The sequence below is a fragment of the Callospermophilus lateralis genome, chromosome X, assembly GCF_048772815.1.
Source record: "Callospermophilus lateralis isolate mCalLat2 chromosome X, mCalLat2.hap1, whole genome shotgun sequence".
Lineage (NCBI taxonomy): Eukaryota > Metazoa > Chordata > Mammalia > Rodentia > Sciuridae > Callospermophilus > Callospermophilus lateralis.
In genome coordinates, this window is record NC_135325.1 from 126,964,922 (window position 1) to 126,987,155 (window position 22,234).

Below are 22,234 nucleotides of genomic sequence, written 5' to 3' on the forward strand. Positions count from 1 at the left end.
GGCTCTAACAAATAGCTTAACCCTCCCCCTTCGTCTCTTCTTTCCCACTAATTCCTTCCTTTCATTTCAAAATTCAGTTGGTTTCCTTATGTTAGTAAAATATTACAACTATGCCATGCTCTTCGATTTCCTCTCAACTTACTAATGCTTGAGTTTCTATCCATCCTACCACCAAAACTACTTTCAGTGAATCTCTAGCAGTCCCCTGTCACTAAATTCATTGGCTATTTTAACTGTTTGTCCTAATTTCCCTTCAGTATTAAGCCATTTTGACTACCTTATCCTTATTGCACTCTTCTGTACTCTTTTGTCACAGCGTGCTATTCTGATCCCTTTTCAACATCTGGTTTCTTTGCTAATTCTTTTTTATCCTTTTGTCTTTTAACTTTCTACATGGTACCATTCTTTTTCTTTCTCCCTTTCCTCTACTTCACAGGTTTCATTCATTTAAAAAAAAATGCCAGTAATCTCTTCCATGTTAACATGCCCTCAAGTCTCTCTCCTGTAATATCACTCCAATTCTAGTCCCATGTCTCTAACTTCGTACCAAATACTTCCATTTGAAAATGTCCCATAATCACCTCAAATTTGATGCTTCCTAAGAAGAACTCATGATCTCATCACATTCCCTGATTTATGCTGCAGTAAATAGAACACTAGACCAAGTGTCAGGAGATCTGTGTTATACTCCTGGCTTTGCTACTAATTTTGCATTTCCTGGTTTATTTCTTTTTTTTTTTAAAGAGAGAGTGAGAGAGAGGAAGAGAGAGAGGGAGAGAATTTTAATATTTATTTTTTTTTAGTTCTCGGCAGACACAACATCTTTGTTTGTATGTGGTACTGAGGATCAAACCCAGGCCGCATGCATGCCAGACGAGCGTGCTACCACTTGAGCCACATCCCCAGCCCTCCTGGTTTATTTCAACAACACTTTATGATATGAAAGTGATATGAAAGGGGAGGGCACATATATGGATCTTTGAGTAATTCTGTTTGGAAAGACAAGATATATACATAAGTTAACTACAGTGTAAATTAGAAAGTGATGAATACTATAAAAGAAGTGTAACTAGATAAGATTTCAGGGGTGTGGGTGATGAGACAATGAAAAATATTAGAGAGAAAATACTGGGGTCTAAATTAGAATAATATATATTGCATGCTTGTATAATTATGTCAAAATGGATTCTACTGTCATGTATAACTAAAAAGAACCAATAAAAAGACTGAATAAGATTCTATAGCTTAGTGTAAAAGAGAAATCAGGATAAAGAGCTACCTTAGGACTGTGAATAAAATTTTATAATGGAGATTTGATAATATAGCCCCCAAAGCACTTTCCAACCCTAATATTACATATTTATTCATTCAAACTGATCTTTGCTTTCCAAGTTCTAGATATTGTAATGGCATCATTGCCATTGCCATATTCAACAGAAAATATCTCATCTTTACATCTCTTCTTTCAGTTCCCAAACTTAGCCCTTATCATTTCCTGTTTCGATTACTCCAGAGTATTCTAAATTGGCTGACCTAACTCAAGTATCTCCCCATTCCAATATATCATGCCCGATGTGTCTTTATTAAATGTAGTTTATTTTCATACTTTATTATTTAATTTAAATATTTATTTCTAGTTCCTAGAGCACTAAATCTAAATTACTTTGCCTGTCATTCAAATTACCTCTTACACAAGATATTTTGAATGTTTCATTCTTCTTAGACTCTATGCATGTTGCTACTAATCTGACTTTCCACATGTACCCTTAATCTGAATTATATGTTTATCATTTTCTGCCCATTTTCTAATTCTCTGTGAAACCTTCCTTGACTACCTAATTTATTTCTATATTTGTGATTCCTGCAACACTCTTTCCCATTTCCTATTTTCTTCATTCAGTATACTGTTAGATATACTCTTCCTTGTTTCAGAATGTCTTTTAGTTAACTATCATATCAAAATTGATCTGAACAGGGCTGGGGTTGTGGCTCAGTGGTAGAGCACTCGTCTGGCATGTGTGAGGTACTGGGTTCAATCCTCAACACCACATAAAAATAAATAAGTAAATAAAACAAATATATTGTGTCCATCTATAACTAAAAAATATATTTTAAAAAAAGAGCTGAACAACCAGTTGTTATAAAGTGTAAAAAGATGTGTTTAATTCATTACAAAAACATAAACCATAAATTTCTACACAGAGTAGTAAGGAAAATATTTGGAGGGATGAGTGATTCTTCTAGTGTCCTTTAAAATTACTTATTTAGGGGCTGGGGTTGTGGCTTAGCAATAGAGCACTCACCTGGCATGTGTGAGGCACTGGGTTCGATCTTCAGCACCACATAAAAATAAATAAAATAAAGGTATTGTGTTCATCTATGACCAAAAAATATTTTTTAAAAAGAATAATTATTTATTTTTTGGAAATTATTGGCTTACAAAAGTCTATGGGTTGACCTATGCTGAGACAATATCAGCAAATTCAATTGGAACTGAATTAATGCCAGCAAGGTATCCTATAAAAACAAAGAAGGGACTGGATTGGGAGATAGGGGATCTGTTTTTGCTTTTAGGCCCCATACTATCAATAATTAGCTGTATGATCTTGAACAACTCAATGAATTTGTCAAAACGTGTTTTCTGAAAAGTACACCATTAACTAAGGAGACAAGAAAATAAATGTCTTGAAATGCAGTGTTAAGCAAATCTAATGAATTTGTAAAACAAGATGTCAGGTTAATATATAGTGAATTTAATGATGTCTCAATATCAAATTTCTGTATATAATTGTACTATTCTGATAACCTATCAAAAATCATGAAATTACAAATAGTGGTTTTGAAACACAACAGCTAAAAGTACAAATAAAGATATCCATGTATATTTCCAAGAGTCAGTTAGCTTTCCATTCAATAACCAAGTGCTAGGCCCTAGAGATAAAGTGGCAAAGACAAATATGATAAATATTTTATCTTCTCTCACAGAAATCACTGTCTAGAATGGAAGACAGATGATTATAATAAAAAATGATAAGTTTATGATAGTGTTAAGTACAAGGAGGCCACTGGAGAACAGAGAAGAAGACATTTACCTAAACTGGTCTTTTGGAGAAAGAGATTTTTGTACAGATTTTTCCTATAGTGAGTGATTCTACACCTAGGCCTAAAGGATATAAGTTAGGGATGTGTTTCGGGAAGACTGATCAGATATTCAAAGACAAAGGAGTGTACAACAATATGAACTGTTCAGGGATTTTGTCATTGTTTAGGCTTAATTAACTAGGTAACCTTAGATCTTAGACTAATTAATCTATAAATAACAGAGTTTATTTGTTATAATTATGTATTTTGTATAGATTTATTATAATTATTATAATTTATCATTATCATTATTATAACAGTTCTGGAGGTTGGGATGAAGATGAAGGCATTGGTAGTTTCTGGTGAGGTTGTTTTCTGATTCATACATGGTACCTTCTTGTTGAGTCCTTACATGGTGGAAGGGGTAAGGCGGTCTCTGAAGCCTCTTGTTTAAAAGGGTTCCACCCTCATGATTTAAATCACCTCAAAGGCCCTATTCCTAATACCATCATGTTGGTGATTGGTTTTCAACATAGGAATTTGAGAGAGACAAATCTTCCAAGCATAGCAGATTCCAAATAGTTTGGAGTGTTATAGGAAAAAATCCTTGAAGGGGTTCTCCAATTGTTTGGATACTGTGGTGTAATGGTTAAGAATACATGCTCTGGAGTGAGTTGGACTAGGATAAATTCCAAATCTGCAAATCACCAGCTATGTAACCTTGGAAAAGTTACTTAATCTCTTTGGGCTTTTGTTTCTCACTTGTAAAACCACTGCAATTTATAAATACACCTCATAGGATTGTTATCAGAATTAAATAAGTTAAAATATATAGAATTCTTAGAACAATATCTGACATAAAATAAATTTGGTCTCCCTACCAAATTAAATGTCAACTCCTGGAGAGCAGGAAATTTAGGTATTGAATTACCAGCACTTAGATATTATCTCATAGTAGGCATTGTTGAATGAATGAATGACCATCAATATAATTATTTTTTGTCATGTGTATCATCCTAAGAGGTGATAAGATTGAATAATTTGTTATCTTAATATAGGCTCACAGAATAAAGGAGGGAAAAGAATTAGGCAACCCAATCTGTTCATACTTAAAGCTGTAATTGTTAAAAATGAAAGAAGTTCAAACTGAAGTCATCATGGACTACATTAGAGCAAGAATGATTTCCTAACATTCATCATTACTATTCACTAGGTATTTGCTATATAGTAGGCACCATGATAAAACTTCTAAATGCAAGAACTTTTTTCAATCTATAGGCTCAGAGAGGTGAATTGAATTGCTCAGAGAGCTCATAAATTAAAGAGCAAAAATATGAACCCTGATCTGTTTGACCTGAATATAGTTAGTAGTACATAACTACTAATATAGTTAGTAGTACATAACTAATATTTATGGCACATAATTGATGTGCCATAAATATTTATTGAATAAATGGGAGAACAAATACATCAGTAATCTGTTCTCTTCTGCAGATTAACCAACAATTCAGCTTTAATGGTTTTCATAATTTCTATAAACTCAAGTATAAGAAAGATGTTTGAGCCCACATAAGAGAATAATTTAAATGGCAAAATTTCTTCACTGCGAATTCTTATTGGGAAAATAGATCTGGATTTCCTTAGAAAACACACACACATCACACAACACACACATATATATCAACAGAACAGTTTGGGATATCTTGAACATAGAGCACATGCAGATCCATGCAAAAACATATTTTTAAAACTTTATGCTTTTTTGTCCTTTTTAACACCCCTGAGAGGGTGTAAATAATAGAATGTCAAGGCTAGAAGAGACCTAAGCAATTACCTAATCAGATCCTCTCATGTTAATGTAGAAATTGAGTCTGTAGAGGACAAGTAAACTGCAAAGGTCACACAAGGAGTTAAAGTAAGATTAAGAATCTCAGTTTCTTGCCTCACAAGTTTGTTTTACTGTGAACTGTCACCATTTACCATCTCAATTTTATAGATGGGGTAACTAAAGCATCCTAAGAATGTTGATGGCCAAGCTTCTGCCATTTGTCCATCGAACAGGATTTGAAATCAGACCTCATTTATTTTAAGTATGAGAATTGCTTTTATCCAAGTACTTCTGTCTGGATGCCCAGAAGGAGGACCCCTCCAAATTGAATTAAATAGTGGACTGAGTGTAATTTACAGAAAGCTTTGTCCTTAGCTCTAAGAGTAAATTAAGGCTGCTTTATCTTCAGAACCCTGGTAGTCTCAAGGAGGCTCCATGAAGGCAGGGACCCACAACACCTAGCACAAAGGAAGGCACTCGATAAATATTTGTTGTGGAATGTATGACATACTAAAGGCTGGGTAATGGTTTCCCAGTGAATGATGGATGGATAATCATTAGGGCTGAAAAAGTGGGAATGAATGAGGAAAAGAGGTGGGAGAAACCTTTAAACAAAGGAGAAGCTCCTTCTCTTTATCTGATTGAAGCTTGCAATCACTCAGCAAGGGCTGAGTGGCTTGGTAGGGCTGTGATTGGCAGAGATATTTAAATAAGGCCTCCTTAAAATTGCTACTCTGCACCCCACCCCCACTTTCCTTTAAATTTTGTTTCAGTCATTACCCAGGGACCGGATACAGAGATTCCTATGGGGAGTTTTAATGGGTCGATTCAATTTCAACTGGATGACGCCACTTAGCCAAGCATTAAGAGCTACAGCTCCGGGAAAGCAAACGACACAGAGAAGGGGGGAGAGAGAAATTATAACAAGGAGCAATAAATCCCTTCCCATCCTCCTCTACAACCCATTCACAAGACCTCCAGAAATCATCTACATTCACAAAACAGTCTGCTAGCTGAGCTGAACACAGTGCTACTTCATCCCCCACCCCTCCCCCTGCAGATTATATACCAACACACCATGAACTATATAAATAATCACATGCTAGCGGTGTCTATTGCTCTGTTGAGATATCCTATGCCTACAACTGCAGTTTCTGCTGCTTCAGTTCATCTGACAGATTGGAGGGGAACGAGGCGGAGGTGGAGGCGGGGGCAAAAAAGAAGTGGGGGGAGGAGGTAAAGAAGAAGGAAGGGGAGGAGGGAAGGGGGAGGGGAAGAGGAGGGGAAGGAAAATACTGGAGGAGGAGGGGGTAAAGAAACAGGAGGAGGAGGAGAAGGGGGAGGAGAAAGAGGCGGAGGAGGAGGGGGAGGAGGAGAAAAAGGAGAAGGAGGAGGAGAAAGAAGAGGAGGAGGAGAAAGAGGAGGAGGAGGTGAACAACTTACCCTGCTGAGCTTTCTTTGGGGAATACGTGCATCGAGATTTAGATCTGCATGTAAAATCTCTACAAAGTATCTGCCACTACAGGTCTGAGTCTCACTCCTAACTCCGTTTTAATTTTTATTTTTTCCTTTCTCTGTTTTTTCTGCTGTGTCGGAAAGACCAAGACAGAACTATCTCTGTTTCTGGCTTCACTGCCAGTAAAGGAGTTTTCATTCAGACTTTCCGAAGAGAGGTGGAGAAACCTAAAGACTCAGGAGAGGAGGTCCTTTGAGCCAAATGGAGCATTAGTTATTCTGCTTTTCTCAGCATGGATAAACCCTTTTCTCAAGGTAAGATACAGAGATTAGCTCTTAAAGACTTCATAATTCTTTCTATGCAATGCACAGATTGCCATTCATTCCAGCCATCCTGTACTCTGTGTGTGTGTGTGTGTGTGTGTGTGTGTGTGTGTCTGTCTGTCTGTGGTGAGTGTGTGTGTGGTGTGCGCGCGCGCAAGCGCGCGCGCTCGCCCGCGTGTGTGTGTGTGTGTGTGTGTGTGTGGTGTGTGCGCGCGCAAGCGCGTGGGTAAAATAAAATGAAAACCTTTTAAATGAAATTTAAATGAATCAGCTTTTATAGAAAATTATCTGTATTTGGAAATTTATAAATCAAAACAAGACTTCAAAATGATCCCATTTTTAGCCAAATGTCAATTTAATATCCAGCCTGTTCACCTTTAAATGCATTTTGGTGCTTACCTAAGCCCCTCATAGCACAGCCTAACCACCCAAGCTGAGGTCTTAGGAAGAGCCCTTGCTGAGGCCAGTCTGGCTGCCCAGCAGGCATCCTGTCAGCGTGGGGCTAGTCTGCTATTGGCTCACAAGTCTGAGCTGTGCATCGTTCAGATTTCATCACATCACCTTGCCCTGGGTAGAAATGGCGCAAGCTGACACGGCATAACCCCCCACTTACATTGAGTCAAGAGAAATGCTTTAGAAATCTCTGAATCTATGCCTGTGTATGTGTGCACGTGTCTCTGTGTGACATGTGAAAATTTTGTTCAAAGTGAGAACCTGTGAGCATTTCTAGTTAGCCAATAGACATTTAATAGGACCCAAGGCAATGGTTTACAGCATCCACTCTCTTCCACACATCTAATTATAATTATCACTAACTCTAATGCAGCAAAGCAAGTTGAATGAACAGAAAACAGACCTTGAACTCTTAAACTGAAAATCTATTTTGAAGTGCAAACTGTTGTTGCTTTTCTGGGTGTATTAAAACATCACTGTAACATAATGTGCTATTACATTAATTTGGATATACCAGGTGTTAAATCATATTCCTAACAAGGCAGATACATACATAAATACAAATAAGGCAAAGGTTGGCAGTATACCATAATGAAGTATCCCACTTGTTCTTTTGGACTCTAAACAAACATATACTAAGACTTTATTGTAATAGTATATTTTGTTTCTTTATGTTAGGTCTCTTTTGCTATGAAACAGTCTAGATAATGATCTGAGTGACTTGGATTTGGAGGTGTTTATTCAGAATTGAGGAGTTGAATAGTGAGGAAGTAAAGAATCTAAAGAAAGGATCATGAAAGACCTTTCAGACTGAGATATGCATCCAACAAACCCAGCACAAAATTTAGAGCACTGGAACAAGAAAGGAAAACATTTCTTTCATACCCCTTCATCTTGACAAAACTGAGGCCTGGAACAGAGGTCACTTGCCTACAGTCACATAGTAAAGTAAAGATAGCATTAGGACTAGAACTTAGGTTTCTTGTGTCTTATAAAATGATTTGAGGCTTAAAGAGAAGATTCCAGCTTCTTAAATGAATAACTAGCTTATCATTTTCCTCCGGATTAGAAGAATGTGAATTCATTTGACATAACAATTTTCCCTGTATCATTCATCACTAAAACAGCTTTAATAATGCAAGGTATTAAAACTTCAAGACTCCCTGGTTTGAAATAAACTGCTATAAGTCTTAATGAAACTATTAAATTAATGAATAGGACTAGGGTTGCAAAGTGACAAGTTAAGAGTTAAATGTGGTGAGAACCTGGCAGTTCCAGAAAGATGTATGCGGTAGGAGGGAGGCCCAGTCAGTGGCAGAGAGGTTAGTAATGTAAACTATATACAACTTGGTATTTGTAAGGGGGATGTGCTTTGATAGAGATGCAAATGCTTTTGCACAGAGAGAGATTTTTAGAGAGCAGACTTTGGAACAGCATAACTAGGAAAACATATAAAGCCATAGCAGAAATTCTCCCTATGTTTGCTTTCAGTTATTCTGAGAACGAGTGTATAAAACAGCAGAGTACAGAAAAAAAAAAAAAAAAAAAAAAAAGCAACACACCCCAGAGCCGTTATACAGTAAGGTAAAAAGCAGCATTGAACCCACAAGACTGGGAGAAAACAGGAGCCAGGCCCTCCTTTTTCTCTTCCTCCCTCTTCATTGAAATGAACATTGAGTCATATTGTATCAGAAAGGATTTATCATAGAAATCAGAACTGGCTTAAGGTGTTAATATAGAAGAGCTTTAAATAGGAAAGTTTTCAACTTTAGTTTCAGCATGGCAGACGTTAGGTTCCATGGAGAAAATACTTTTTATTTCCATTAACAAAGATTAGCATTTCTTGAATGGATTTAGCTTTCTAGTCCCTAAGTTGGCATAAGAAAAGAAATCACTATTTAGGTTGAACATAGCAAATTTCAGGGCTACAGGAAAAACTGTTGAGAAAGCTATGAGCACCTGGCCAGAGAGACTGAGATGGGAGTGGGTTTACAATGCATCATTCATTACTGCAGAGGTAGTACGTGACAAAAATCACTAGATCCCATCAATCTGCAGCCAAAACTTGTAATCACTTTGACTCCTATTTAGTAATATGGGATATGTAATTCTCTCTCTGATTTAATATAATATGGAATTGACTAACAGCACAGTCAGTTTCTTAACTGTTGCTGCTCACAATGAATGGCTCTTTAATGAGTGAATTTCTGAATCATAAACATGCATGCAGTCATAGTTTTTCATCTAGTCTGTGTGCTGCAGCAGTCTCTTGCCATTCATTTCTCAATATTTTTTTCCATCTTACCTTTGGCTATAGTATGTATCTAATTCAGTTCATTCCTGTTAGTCAGATCAGATTCAGCAGATCTAGAATTGCAAAGAATTTATTGACATCCAATCCTTTTTTTAAAAAAATCCTACTCAACATCCTCTTTTTACCAGGCCCTACTGCACACTGTATTGCAGATCTTTTGCACTGGATCTCAGAGTCCATTCTAATAAATCTAATCTGTCAGTCCCCTTACCTGAAAGCAAGACAGTACCTCATCATCCCAGACTGATGCCCACAACTTTCTTTAATAATCAAACCAGTCCTCTTAACTCCGTAGTCTTGCAGAAGTCTAATATCCATACTCTAGGATACCATTTTAACCTAAACACTGTCTACCCTTCTGTTCCTCAGACAGAATCCCCTTTGAACATGGTTCTCATTATGGGTTCTGAGTCATTTGTATTATGACCTAGATTCTTCCAAGCTTAGCTTTCAACCTTCTGGACATGTCCCTAGTGACATCCCTGAAAGCCCATCTTTGGAATATCACAACATCTCCTGTAATTTTGAGACCTTATATACCTTCCTTTGAATCTTTGCTTCTTGAAATTTCCAATATGTGTTCAATCTAGCTTCCTTTGATAAATCAATGAGTCTAAACTGCATTCAGCATGTATGTTACTGAGCTTTTAGTGTAAAGGACTTGAAGGATGCCACACATTCTTTAGTTGATGAATGGGACATAAATCCATTTCTTATAGTTTTCCAAAAGAGTTATAGTTTTATGCTCCTATGTCCACATATACCCTACAAGTATATGTAAATAAATATATATATATATATATATATATATATATATATATATATATATATATTGAAAAGTGTGTCCTTGTTTATTTGGTTGTCCAAATGAAAATGTTCTATTCCTTTCCAATTCTAAGTCAATGAATCTATAAAGATATAGCAAAGGTAGGGGTAGGAGGTTACAGGGGTCTCTGAGTGTATGTAAACCAGGGGTACATATATTTTTGCTTTGTAATTGCCCAAATATACAAGGACACATTGTCCAACATACCCTCAAGGACTTGAAGATGTAGAAGGTATGAATGAAAGGAATTATTTTATCAAACTGCTTCACATGATGGGGTAAGATCCTAGGAGATCAGCTAGTTTACTCCTATGATTACATAGATTGTGAAGCAGGGGCCCAAAGAAAACAAGTGATTTGACAAAGGGAACATAGGCATTTAAGTCTTAGAGTTTCCATAGTGTTTATCTGCATTCCTTTGTATTGTGTTTATTTAACACCAAAGCAACTAGCTCTAAGTAAAATTTTTTTGAGACTAGTTCTTTGATGTGATGGGCCAAAAAGTTATTTTTAACCAATTTGAATGTCTTTTCAAAAAATTAATACATGAAAATCCAGTTAATCAGGTTTACATGAGGATATAGCCTCGAAAGTCACCTAAGTCTGGTCATTATTAGCAACTGACTCCTTTATGAACCACACCATTATTTTTTTTTGTTCCTGAGCTTTAGGCCCATTTCATTGTCATGTTTGCTTGCTTACAGAAACCTAAGTAGGCACAATCCTCTCTCTCTTGTTCATTTCTATTACTCATCCAAACTCTCCATCCCATATAGTGGTATGAGTAATCGATCTATTTTGAGGAAGCCTGAAATCTGATGGATTTCAAATATATACTTTATTCATGCTAGTGTTTCTTAGGTCCTGATGTTTACATGTTGTCTTCTTGGATTGGTGTTTAGGTGTCCTTGTTTATTTCTTTTAGGCTGTTCAGTCAACTAGGTGGTATGATATAGCAGTCTTTCTCTCTTTTTTTTTTCTCTCTCTCTCTCCTTTTTCTTTTCCTTTCTCCTCCTTGTCCTTGTCCTTGACCTTGTCCTTCTCCTTCTCCTTCTTTTTCTTCGCAGTGGTGGGAATGGAACTCAGGATCTCATGTATGCTAGGCAAGTGCTTTACTTTCGAGCTATACCCCCAGTCCCTGTCTCCTATTTGTTCAATACTCTCCTCATGCTTATCATTATTAGTTCTAACCTTGATAAAAATCCTTTAAGAGAATGACTATATAACTTTTTGTGATACAATGAAGATATAAGCATGTGTTTTCTAGATATTCAACTTGTATTAAACATTATGTAAGAACATTGATGATCTTTTAGAAATCCAGTTTTTGGTATAAGGTAGAAAAAAGCAGTCCAAGCAGAATATGCTTGGGAAATGCCAACAAAATGGAGTCAACTCAAGGTTGTGATAGTCACAACTACAGGTGATGTTTGAAATCATTCAAGGCTTGCTTCTACAGTTCTCCCACCCCTTGTTATTCCCATCTATATGAAAATGTTTCATTATGGATCTGCTGTGCCATTTAAAAGAATTGCCTCCTCAGTTAGTTAAAGTGGTCTGCAAGGTAGTGAGAAGGTGTTTTTCCTATTACCCTACTGACAGCATAATTCCTGCCCTTGTGTCTCTGTCATACTTCTACCATTATTGCATCTTGCTTGCTTGCCTATATTCATCAAATGAAGCAGTGTCCTTTCTCATCTGTTTATTTCTACTTGTCATAAAATGCACTAAAAGGAGAATTTTAATTGGATACATACACATATAAGTAACTTCCCATGGGAGATTTTGGATGCTTTTTTTTTTTGCTTCAGAATTGCTTTAGGAAGTTGACTTTGCATTTAACGTTTTGTTCCATTATTATTAGAATTCTGATGCTCAGGGCTCATATTTCTGTTAGTAAACTCCTGAATGAGCTAGCTGCTCCTGTGAACCTAGTCATATAATGAAATACAAAAATAATCAATGATATAATATTTGCTCCCAAACCACTTTATAGGCTGAATGGGATGACTAGATTTGTCTGTAAAGAAGTAGATGTTGTTGATTACACAATAAAGGTATATGTAGCATGCCTATCATTAAGTGATTGAACATAGTATTGGTGATAAGGCCTGACCTTTGTTGGTTCCCTACAGAAATACATGCCTGTGTGTTCTCATTTACTGTTTCTATTTCTTCTCTCCTAGGATTTTCTGATGTACCCTGAGGTCCATGTAACTACAAGGGCTCCTCTTTATCACCATAAGTGCCACTCTGATCCAAAACCACTCAGAGCTCAAAAAATCAAGGCAAAATGGATGCCACAGTGATAGATGATTTCCAACAAATTCTGCCTATTGAACAGCTGCGCTCTACTCATGCTAGCAATGATTATGTGGAACGGCCTCCAGCCCCCTGTAAACAGGCCCTCTCCAGTCCTTCCCTTATCGTGCAAACGCACAAATCTGATTGGTCCCTGGCTACCATGCCTACTGCTCTACCCCGCAGTCTCAGCCAGTGCCATCAATTGCAGCCCTTGCCTCAACATCTGAGCCAATCTAGCATTGCCAGCTCGATGTCCCACAGCACCACTGCCTCTGATCAAAGGCTCTTGGCCAGCTTTACGCCCTCACCTTCAGGTCAGTCCATCATCCGAACCCAGCCTGGAGCAGGGGCCTACCCAAAGGCGGATGGTGCTCTGAAGGGAGGAGCTGAGCAATCTGTAGGGCATCATAGTGAGCACCTCTTCATTTGCGAGGAGTGTGGGCGCTGCAAGTGTGTCCCCTGCACAGCTGCTCGCCCTCTCCCCTCCTGCTGGCTGTGCAACCAGCGTTGCCTTTGCTCTGCTGAGAGCCTCCTCGATTATGGCACTTGCCTCTGCTGTGTCAAGGGCCTCTTCTACCACTGCTCCACTGATGATGAAGACAACTGCGCTGATGAACCCTGCTCCTGCGGGCCTAGCTCTTGCTTCGTCCGCTGGGCAGCCATGAGCCTCATCTCCCTCTTCCTACCCTGCCTGTGCTGCTACCTGCCTACCCGTGGATGCCTCCATCTGTGCCAGCAGGGCTATGATAGTCTTCGGAGACCAGGCTGCCGCTGTAAGAGGCACACCAACACTGTGTGCAGAAAAATCTCTTCTGGTAGTGCACCTTTCCCCAAGGCCCAGGAAAAGTCTGTATGACCTTCTCGCAAGATGGATCCAGAGCTTTCTCCTTCTATCCCCCATCAGTAAAGCATAAGCCTCATCTTTGGAGAGGAGAAGGAGTAATAAACTAGCCAAAGTTAGGGCTTCACCTCTTTTGTTCCTGCAGCATCAGGGGAATGGCAAAGTACATCCTGGTGCAGGATGCCTTGTTCTTTTCACAGTATCAGTCTCACTGCTCTTCAACCTTTTTACACCCTGCCAACTCAGCCCTTGTGGCTGTCATGGCAAATCAGGTGATTCACAGGCATGAGGTTTGGACCACTGAGGACTGACAGAGCCAGCAACGTGGAGGTTTAGGGGCTCCCCAATGTAATGCCTCTCGATGCAGGCTCTGATTGTCACTCTGCTTTCCACAGTGCCTTTGGAAGCTTTCTTCTAAGATGGTTTTCACAAGTACATGTGGAACAGTGTTCAACCTTCCAGGGAATATGACCCCATCTCCCTATTTACTGCCCTTCTCTTCTCTATTCCTCTCTATCTCCCTGTCTCCTCTTTTTTCCCTTTTCCTTTCTCCTTCATTCTCAGCCTCTTTCCTTTTATTTTACTCCTTTCTCCTCCCCTTTTCCCTCTTTCAAACTAATCCTTTCTTTGCCTGTATTTTCACCATATTTAATCTATATCTGTCTGTCTCTGCCTATTCTTCCTTTCTTTTTCTAACATGTCCCAAAGTGCTGTTTTTCCATAGGTGTTTCCTTAGACGCCAAACTTTGCTATGCTATACTATTTACTAATTTTTATTAAGGGACATGGATTACTGTAATGAACTGATCACTAGCAATAGTCTGTATCCCAATGTGTGTGCACTCACAACCATACTCACCTGTTTGTGAGCATATTAGGTTATCTTACATTTCCAGATTTAATTAATTGGAGTTTTTCTCCCTTTCCCGGTAATCAACTTATAGTGCTGACAGATACCATTAGCATGCTGAGTAGGATAGTAAATCAGGATGCTCATAACTTTGTATGTCTGACCCAAGTGCCAAAGGCAGACGTGCTTTATAGCTAAATGAACAAAGCAAAGGATATTACAGAGGTATGTTCTCTCTTAGAAGCTAACTGCCCTGAGACTGCATGGCTCAGGCCTTAATAATGGACATAAAAAGTCATAAAACTTTAGAGCTGGAAGGAATCTTAACTGTTAATGTAGTTCAACGCCCTTATTTTACAGATGGGAAAACTGAGGCCTGGAAATAGGAAGGGACTTGCCCAAGGCCACACACTGAATTGATAGCCAAATTAGGACTGGAATACTGGCCTTTTGACTTCTAGTTCAATATTTTCTCCCCTGCACCACAAATGAGTCATGTGATTTTTTCCTAGGACTCCATTAACAATGACAGAAAGCAATTCCCTTCCAATTACTTTTCAGGAACCATGCCAAGTTAGTATGGTGGTCTTTCTGCAGTGCATGGTGAGTAGTTAATTAACTATCAAGTATTGAGGCTTCCCCCAGTGGACATCACCTTTGGCTCTGTCACCTTGTAGAAGCTCAAGTGTGGAAAAGAAAAAGCTTTAAGAAGCCCTAACCAAGCTGTATCTTCGCCATTGCATCTACTCTTTGCTGTACACACTGTGCTCTCTCCTGGCTTTGTCTGCAATGGCAGCTGTCTGAGAACCTAGATTTCAGCAACTGAAAAACTGAGATGAAAGATGTATAATGCAGAGAAGTGACTTACAGAGAGCCTGTGCTGTGAACCCCTTTCAATGGGAAAAGGATGCAGTGATGATGGCAGGCTCCTAAAGACTATTGCTAAAAGACACAAGAATTAGTTTCCCTCTGTAAGTGAATCCAAAATTCATCAAGGTATTCAGAGATTGAGGGCACTTGCTTGAAATCAAGGTGCTCCAACTTCGTTTAAGACTTCCAGACTCTAACTTTATATATCATCTCTTTTAAAGTGTGCATGGATGTGTTTTGCAGGGTGGAGAGGTGAGAAGTGTATAGTCATACACAGGAAAGGAGGGGACATCCATGTCCCTTTGTTGGACATATACTACAGAAATATGTGCCACTTAGTCCTTATTAGTTCAGAATTGTTCTGAAGCATAATTACATTTGGATTGCACACTGTCCTACACCTTTACTTACACCTCCTCTTCTAGAATTGCTTTGCTCTATTTTTGTATATATGAATATGTTATGATGATTATTAATAATGTTAATGATACTGCTGCAAATGGTGCCATATATAAGATTAGGCTTCTTGAAACATTTATAAATCTAAACCAATATCTATAACCCCTTTGTTTGCTTTTTAGATTCTTTTGATTTTAAGTAACATTTTTGTCTTACAAGTCTGCCTGATTGTACTTCAAACTTATCTACCCCTAAAAGCTGTGCCCAGTTCTCTGGGTCAAGCTGGATGGAGATGAGTAGCAACACACTTCTTTCTGCTTCTGCCTGAAATTTGCTTAGAGCTCAAATATCTAAGATGTTTCTGACACTAGTGCATTGTTCTGGAGCTAAAGTTATTCTATGGATGTTTGCTTATCAGTTTCAGGGCCCAAAATAACACAAGTCCCTTCTTGATAGCTCCTTGATATCCCAACCCTGCAGTCCTTACTCAGGCAAATTGTGCACTGCCAGAGGGGCCTTGGGCTCTGCCATATACCCAGAAAAGCCCTTCTCAGTGTATTTCTAAATGGCCTTACACTTGGTGGAAGAAACTGAAGGGTTACTCAAATGCAGTTGCAGTCTTCAATCTGCTGCTGAGTCAGGGCTTTCACTTGTGTCCAAGTTGGCCTGATACGGACTGCATCTGATTTACGTATAGATGGGTCCTGTTGGGGTATGCGCATGGACGTATGAGTGAGTGTGCATATGTATCCCTTCTGTGATTTCATATATATATATATATATATATATATATATATATATATATATATATACACACACACATATATATACATATATATACACACATATATATGTAAATATATATTCACACATCTCTATATATTTTAATGTATTGCACATGTATATTTAAAATATATACAAAAGAACTCTAAATCCTGCAGAGTGTCTCTGTTTTCATTATTTTTCTACTTTGTGTCATGCACTGTATAAACAGGAATATTTAGAAGGTGTTTCCTGCTTGGCATTTTTTTGCAACTAAGTCATCTGTTACCCCCTAAACCCTATTGCTTTCCACATATAGGTCCCTGGATACATTTCATATGGCAATAGCCAAGAGTTTTCCTTTGGTTCCAGCCCATCACAATAGCCATAATATATCGAACACTTAGTGCTTACTGTGTGTTAAGCACTACTTTTAGCATATTACCTAAATTATTGCATTCAATCCTCACAATAACTCTACACATAGGCACTATTCCATTCACTACTTTTTGATGACAAACTGAAGTACAGAGAGGTTAAGTGACTTGCCTAAGGCAACAACCATAAGTGGTAGAGGTAAGATTTGAGCCTAGGCTGTCTGATTCCAAAGTCTATGCTCCATAGTCATGTGTAGAAATCTGGAACACAGCTGAAGCCATGCTGAAGTAACAAACCTCAAATGGTGAATAATCCTTTCCCTAACTCTACCTGCAGCCTAGGAGTTGGAATAAATGTGTTCCTATGTTAGGAATTAAGCAACAGCTACAGATGTATATTAGTTGCTTTGCTTCCCAAGATGGTGGCATTACAAACTTCTTAGAGTGAAATCACTGCTTTATTCCAGAGTTCCTTATTTTCAGATGTGTTAGCTAGGTTTCTTAGAAAATAGAGCTTGACACAAAAGCTTATGTGCAAAGCAGGAGTGAGGAAAAGAGTAGTGAATTAAGGAAGGAAGGAGAGCAAACATCAAAGTAGAATGTCACTGAATTGGCTACAGTCTGTTTCATAGCAAGCCAACTTCTCCAATCTCTTATGAGAGGGCATATGAAACTACTACATCTCTGATTGTTGCATCTTTGATCATATTCTTCTAAAGTGAGTTAGAGACAACCCACCATCTTTAAAGCCCATAAGGTTATTTTGTGGTGATAGAAATGTTCTCTGACTTGCTTTGAAGGAGTTTTTCCTACATGAAAATGAATTCCCTAGTTCAATTAAAGAAGTCACAAAGTCTCATTAGTCTTCTTCATAGGAAAGGTAGTTTATCTTATTGAACTCTTCAAATAACATACACATGAGTGTACATATGTTCATTTAGGCTCAATTGTCATAATAGTGGGGAAGCTGGTCAATAAATTCAGGAAAAATTAGTTAAACAAATATTTTGAAGCATTAAAATAAAGAAATCAATTGATTGACCAGGAAGTTAGTCATCTTTCCATCACTATAACAAAATATCCGAGATGATAAACTTAAAATGAGGAAAGATATTTTGGATTACAGTTTCAGAGGTTTCAGTCCATAGTCAGTTGGCTTATTGCTTTCGGGCCAATTGCAAGGCACTGTGTCATAGTAGGAGAAGGTTACTTTCTTCATGGTGACCAGAAAACAAAGAGAGGAAAGGCCCAGGCTCCCCAAATCCCTTTTATGGGCTTACCCTAGTGACCTAACTTCTTCCCAATAGGCCCCACCTCTTAAAGATTCTAGGGCTGGGTATGTAGCTCATTGGTGAAGCTTTTGTGTAGCATTCACAAGACCCTAGGTTTGATCCCCAGCAGTACACACACACAAGGTTTCACCATCTCCCAGGAGTCCAATAGTACCACAGCCTAGCAACCAAGCCTTTAATGCATGGGCCTTTGGGGACATTTATCCAAACCTTAGCAAATGGCTTTTAAAAATATTTCAGCCAATAATTATGACATCATAGACACATTCTGAGAGTTATACTTCCTTTTATTCTTATACAAAATACTTCCTTGTGTCCTATAGACCATTCTTACATAAAGTCAAAGAATTTAGTTGATAGAAATATGCCATCAATATGTTTTCATATTTGTGGTTAAGGTCATATAAATACTGAATGCATTTCACTGATATAATTCATGGGTTTTTTAGAGAGAGAGAGAGAGAGAGAATTTTTTAATATTTATTTTTCAGTTATTGGCAGACACAACATCTTTGTTTGTACGTGGTGCTGAGGATCGAACCCCGGGCGGCACGCATGCCAGGCGAGCGCGCTACCGCTTGAGCCACATCCCCAGCCCTAATTCATGTTTTTTTATTAAGATAAGTGTGAGAGAATTCTGAAAATTTTGTGAGGAAATAATGAACAGGTTGCTTATTGCTAAAATGATATAGCAAAACTTTTCCAATGATATTCACTTTAGTAAACCCAATGGTTACTTCCAAGTCCTCATCATATCTGACACATTGGGAATATTTGACAGTGTTGTTCACTTTGTCCTACTAAAAGCACTTTCATAACTTTGACTTCAGAGTACTACATTCTGCTGATTTTCCTCTTACTTCACTGACGACTGCTCCTTCCCCATTCCTTTGTTGGATCCACTTATATCCCTCACCTTTTCTTATCCCATGGATTGGTTCCTGGACATCTGATATTTGAGTACCATTCATGTGATAACTCTCCAAATTATTTCTCCATCTTTGACTCTCCCTTGAACTCCCCATTTATGCACTCAACTGCCAATTTCACTTCTCTACTCCAATATGTAGTAGAGATGTCAAACATAATGCAGTCAAATTAAGCTTCAGATCATTTCCACTTCAAATTTGAAATATTATAGCCTTTTTTGTCTCCTTTAATTCTAATTCCAAATTTCTAGTTGCTCAGATAAAAAATTTTGCACTAATTCACTAGACATTTTTTTTAATTTATGAATGTAATCAAAATTCTCAACCTTCTCTGAAGATTTAGACTGTATCACATGTGGTCATTAGTATCACAGGTGGTTATTAGTATAACTTTTGAATTTGTGGCCTAAGGTTTGATAAAGTTAATAAGATTGAAATCCTTGATCCCTATATCCTAATCGAGGCCTGTATTCCTATCTTGACCGTAAACATTAGCATAATATTACCAGTTGCTTTCACAGACCAGGATGCTTTATTTCTCTCAAAGGCCAGGATAGACAAGGGAGGGCATATTGGGAATGACAATGCTTTTTGTTAGGGATCTTGTTGTCATTATAATTGAAATTATATATGTCTGCTTCTAGATGTATTTTTTGGCTAGTCTCCTGGAAAAGAAGAGAATCCAAAAGTTATCATTCTTCAACTAATCAGGAAATGCTTTTGTGTATACCAGAAAATGGTCATGTCTCTGGTGGTAAAAGATAAGGATCTGGAAGCCCCCAAGTACTTTAAAAACTGACTATCCATTTTATTGCATGTTACTAAGGAAGAAAAACATACATGGTCACACGGACAAATACTCTAGCTTTATTAATATAGAGCTGTAACATAAGCCACCTGTATGTTTTTCTGCTGTGATGAAGTTGAGGTGAAGCGTATGTGAACCCTTAAGAGTCATTTTGTACCCATGTCCTAAGGCTTAAATATATAGAATGATTTCCTTGGCCCTTTTCCACTGGGTTCATCTTTGAATTCTTTCCTTTAAAATCTTACCACTCTGATGACACTAAAACAAAAGAAGCCAAGGAAAGGAACACTCATTATTCTAATACCAGAGTTTAGTTGGCTTAAATAATTTAACTGTGAATTTTTTAAATGGTCCTCTTTCAATGGAGGTGAAAGCTTCTTCCAAGGAAAAAGTCCCAGGTCCATCTTAATGCATCAACCATATTGATGGTTGATGGAAGTAGTAGGAAATAATACTATCTTTGAATCCAGGCAGGAAAAAAAAAAGGTTAAGAAAATAAAACATGTGAAAAAAGCTCAGTTTGCTTCTTTCATCTAAAACATATTTTACTAATTCCTTAACTCAGTGGTACCCTTGAACTCTTTTTGTCCTTCATTTATGTCGGCACTCTTATTTTTCAAACTCCTACAGCATTCCAGCTGGAATGATTGTATGTGTATGTGAGAGAGAAAGGGGAAGCGAGAGGGAGAGAGAGAGGGAGGGAGGGAGATATGGAAACTTGAGCTCTGTCCTATCAAACTCCCTTCCAGGACATGCTTCATATTACTTAAATCTTATACTAAATGACAAGGTTTTTCTCCTTCAGTAAGAAATACCAGACTGGAACTGTGGTTTTCCCTAGATTGATTTCTTCTGAGTCAGTGTGGTGTTATGGAAATCACAGTATCCTGAGACCAATTAAATCAGAATCTTTGGATGTGGAGCTGAGGAATGTATTTTTTTAAGGCTTGCAGGTGATTATAATATGCAAACAGATTTGAGAAAGCCCAATCAACTCATTCTATAAATGCAGATAGGCCCAGAGAGAGGAAGTGACTTATTCATAACCAAATGGTGTGTTAGTGACTAAGGAGTATAACAATCTAGGTCTGTGGACACCTAGATCAGAGTTCTTATCTTGATACTATGCTGCTTCTTTCTCTACCCCATGCTTTGTCTGGATTTCTGCTTTCCTTGTCTATAAAATGAACATAATAAAGCCTAGAGTTTTTTTTTTAAATCATTGAAGCAGAATTTATTTTTCAATTGCAAGAAATATTATACTTGAAGGAATTTATAAGTAACACATATGTGAAGCTGAGTCTCTAACATATTAAGAGGGTTTATTATATATTGATAAGTTGTAGTTGTACATAGTTTTGAGTAATGATTTTTAACACAATGTGACATGATCAAAGCAAGCCACAAACTCAAATATGATATTTTCTGTCTGAAAACATTAGAGCTCCATCCTTCCAGTGACATTGAAATGTACAGTACTCAACTATTACCTATACTCACTATGATGTAGAACAGATGATCATTTGAGTGACATGTCTACTTGATAACATGTATCAGGATTGAATTACTGCTTCAGCTGTATGTGTCTTTAAACTGAATTTGGTCTCAGTGACAAAATTTTAAGTTGAGGACAAGATCATATTTTTCTTTCCTTTGCTGGGATATGGATCAAGAGAAATATAAAAGCAATGGGATATCTGTATTACTGTTATCAGTTTAGGGTTGAATCCAGGATTTCTTTTTTTTTCATTTTTAAAAATTTTTTTATTACCTATATTTCTTTTATTTATTAATTTCTTACATACATGACAATAGTGGAATGCATTGCATTCATGATTATCCATTCACAGCAAAATTTTTCATAACTCTGTATATAAAGCACACCAAATTATGCCATTATACATGAGCTCTCCTTTTTATGGCATTACAATTTTAATATACCACAATTTATCATATCATTGTTTGTATATAAGGTCAGAATGCATTTTGATACATCAAATATAAATGGAGAATAACTTCTCATTCTTTTTTTTTTTAAAGAGAGAGAGAATTTTTTTTAATATTTATTTTTTTTAGTTCTCTGCGGACACAACATCTTTGTTTGTATGTGGTGCTGAGGATCGAACCCGGGCCGCACGCATGCCAGGCGAGCACGCTACCACTTGAGCCACATCCCCAGCCCTCATTCTTCTTATTTTACATAATGTAGAATTACACCAGTCATTTAATCATATGCATATAGGCTCATAATGTCCATTCATTCTAATATTCTGCCTATTCCCATACCCCCTCCCCCTCCCTTTACTCCCCCTGTATAACACAAAATACCTCTATTCTTCCCTAACCACACCCAACAATTATTGTATAAAATGAGTGGTGGGATAGCTGGGTCAAACGGTGGTTCCATCCCAAGTTTTCTAAGGAATCTCCATACTGCTTTCCATATTTGCACCAATTTGCAGTCCCACCAAAAATGTATGAGTGTACCTTTTCCCCTACACCCTCACCAACATTTATTGTT

At 37.6% G+C, this 22,234-nt stretch overlaps 1 protein-coding gene across 1 annotated transcript; it reads left to right on the top strand.

The window, feature by feature from the left end:
* The first annotated feature begins 6,399 nt into the window (after positions 1–6,399).
* On the top strand, positions 6,400–16,282 carry Spry3 (sprouty RTK signaling antagonist 3). Its single transcript, XM_077107001.1, has 2 exons — positions 6,400–6,679; positions 12,468–16,282. Exon 2 carries the CDS (start codon positions 12,575–12,577, stop codon positions 13,439–13,441), a length of 867 nt encoding a protein of 288 aa, XP_076963116.1. The 5' UTR covers positions 6,400–6,679; positions 12,468–12,574; the 3' UTR covers positions 13,442–16,282.
* Positions 16,283–22,234: the final 5,952 nt, after the last annotated feature.

Coding starts and splice junctions, on each gene's coding strand:
- Spry3 (XM_077107001.1), top strand. CDS start 12,575: ATGGATGCCACAGTGATAGATGATTTCCAACAAATTCTGCCTATTGAA.